Here is a 2008-nt window from a genome sequence, read left to right on the forward strand (position 1 = left end):
GGCCGGGGAGCTGGGATCCGGCACTTGGAGATCCGGCTGAGCCCTGGCCGGACTTGCTGGGGCAGGTCGCTCCCTTCTGCCTCAGTTTCTCCATCTCTGTGGTGGAGGATGGAATTCTCTGGTGCCAAGCGGGAGTTGATTGGTTAACCCGTGCAAAGTCTGGGGTGTCCCAAGGGGTTCTGGGGGGCGGGTTCGGGGCCTAGCTCCCACTGAGTCCCTTGGAAGGGAGAAGGGTTCTAGAAGTGCTTGTCATGGACTGGCTAGCCACACTGCTCCCTACTGGGCAGGATCAGAGCTGCTAATCTGTGTGTCATAAGCCCTGTACCCTGAGTGGCGATTCTCCTTTAGCTCAGCCGATAGGGGCCAGGGATCGACCCCTGCTGTGGCAGTGAAGCTCGCAGGCTCAGTGTGTGCAGCTTGGAGACCTCCTGGGTTCGTGACGGTGCTGTTGTCACCCTGAGGAAAGGGGGGTCAGTGGGGTGACCATAGACCTGGGATCGGGATGAAGCTGCAGGGCTGGCACATTCATTGCGAGCCGCGCCTTACGCTGGCTTGTTAGTTATGCCCCCTCACCCTCCAAGAGTGGACCTCACTGGGGGGAAACTGAGGCACGGGGCGGGGCAGCGAGGCCCTGGCAGAGCCCAGGAGTCCTGACTCTCAGAGCATGAGGCCAGTGGCTGTGAGCCGGCCCCGCTGTGCATGGACAGTCTGGGGGCTCAGTGCACATAGCTAGGGCCCCCCCAGGTCTCCGTGTGCTGACGCCGCCCCCACCCCCTTTTCTCCTTGTCCCAGGGCTGGGAACGTCTGCGCTTTCATCAGTAACAACCGCGTCTCCCGCGCCGTGAACGGCAGCTTTGGTGCCCTCAACACCACGCTGGACAACCTGGGCACCTTCGTCCGCTCCATCCCCCAGGTACGTGCAGCGCCCCCGCTGCTCACCTGCCTGCCGGAGCCCCCCAGCCCCGCCCATCCCGCGGGCCAGAGACTGGCAGGGCGTGGATCCCAGGGTCTGCACAGGGCGGGGATGCCAGGGGCCTGCCCTGGAGTGACCCACGCAGTCCCCTGAGTTAGTCCATTGCTGCTGGGTATGGTGCAGTCCCCCTGTGGGAGCGGGAGCCCCCTCTGCAGCCAGGCCCGTATTCACCCCCCTCTCCTTGTCTCTGCAGCAAGTGGATTTCATCATCGCCTCCAGCGACGTGCCGGTGAGCCGGGCCAACGGCAGCCTTCAGAGTGAGTCTGTGCATGGGGGGCTGGGGGGGGCCGGGGGCTGTGGGGGCCAGGGGAGGGCGTGGCCCCAGATACCTGGCTCCGGGGCGGTGGGCTGTGGGGCTGTGGGGACCTGGCTCCGGGGCGGGGGGGATGGGGATGCCCTGCCCCAGCGCTCAGAGCCCTGGCGGGGGTTGGGCTGCACGGGGCTCTGATCCCTGCCTGTACGGCCCCAGTATGGAGCTCGACACCCTTGGGTCCCAGGAGCCCGTTCCTGGCTGCAGGGGGCACTGGCTGGCCCCCTCCGGGCTTCCAGGCTCTTGCCCACCTGCCCCTCCCCTCCCCTCCTCTCCCTCTTGGCTGCTTTCTCATCCCACCCCCTACCATGGCACAGCCCCCTCCAGCCCAGCCAGGGTCACTCTCCCTGCCACACCTGCCCATGGGCACCCACAGGGCCGGCTCCAGGGTTTGGGCCGCCCCAAGCAGCGCAAAAAAAAAAAAAGGCCGCGATCGCGATCTGCGGCGGCAATTCGGCGGGAGGTCCTTCGCTCCGAGCGGGAGTGAGGGACCGTCTGCCGAATTGCTGCCAAATAGCTGGACGTGCCGCCCCTCTCCGGAGTGGCCGCCCCAAGCACCTGCTTGGCAAGCTGGTGCCTGGAGCCGGCCCTGGGCACCCAGCAGGGCAGTGGCAGAGGGGTAAGGAACCCAGGAGTCCTGGCTCCCAGCCAGTAGCTTTAGCCACTTCCTCTCAAGGGACCGTAGCATGACATGGGCTCCGTGGCCAGCCCGTTCTGCGCCCGCT

General features: G+C 66.2%; 1 protein-coding gene across 1 annotated transcript in view; it reads left to right on the plus strand.

Moving 5' to 3' along the window:
* LOC112124349 (prominin-1-A-like) overlaps positions 1-1230 on the plus strand; it is a gene marked incomplete at both ends in the record, with an annotated part of 2309 nt that extends 1079 nt beyond the window's left edge. The window contains 2 exons of the mRNA XM_026663019.2: positions 793-913; positions 1167-1230. Coding sequence (XP_026518804.2) covers positions 793-913; positions 1167-1230 — 185 coding nt within the window. The remainder of the gene's footprint in view (positions 1-792; positions 914-1166) is intronic.
* Between the last annotated feature and the right edge of the window lie 778 nt (positions 1231-2008).

Source organism: Terrapene carolina, unplaced genomic scaffold, assembly GCF_002925995.2.
Source record: "Terrapene carolina triunguis isolate 2854851 unplaced genomic scaffold, T_m_triunguis-2.0 Scaffold31905, whole genome shotgun sequence".
NCBI classification, from domain to species: domain Eukaryota; kingdom Metazoa; phylum Chordata; order Testudines; family Emydidae; genus Terrapene; species Terrapene triunguis.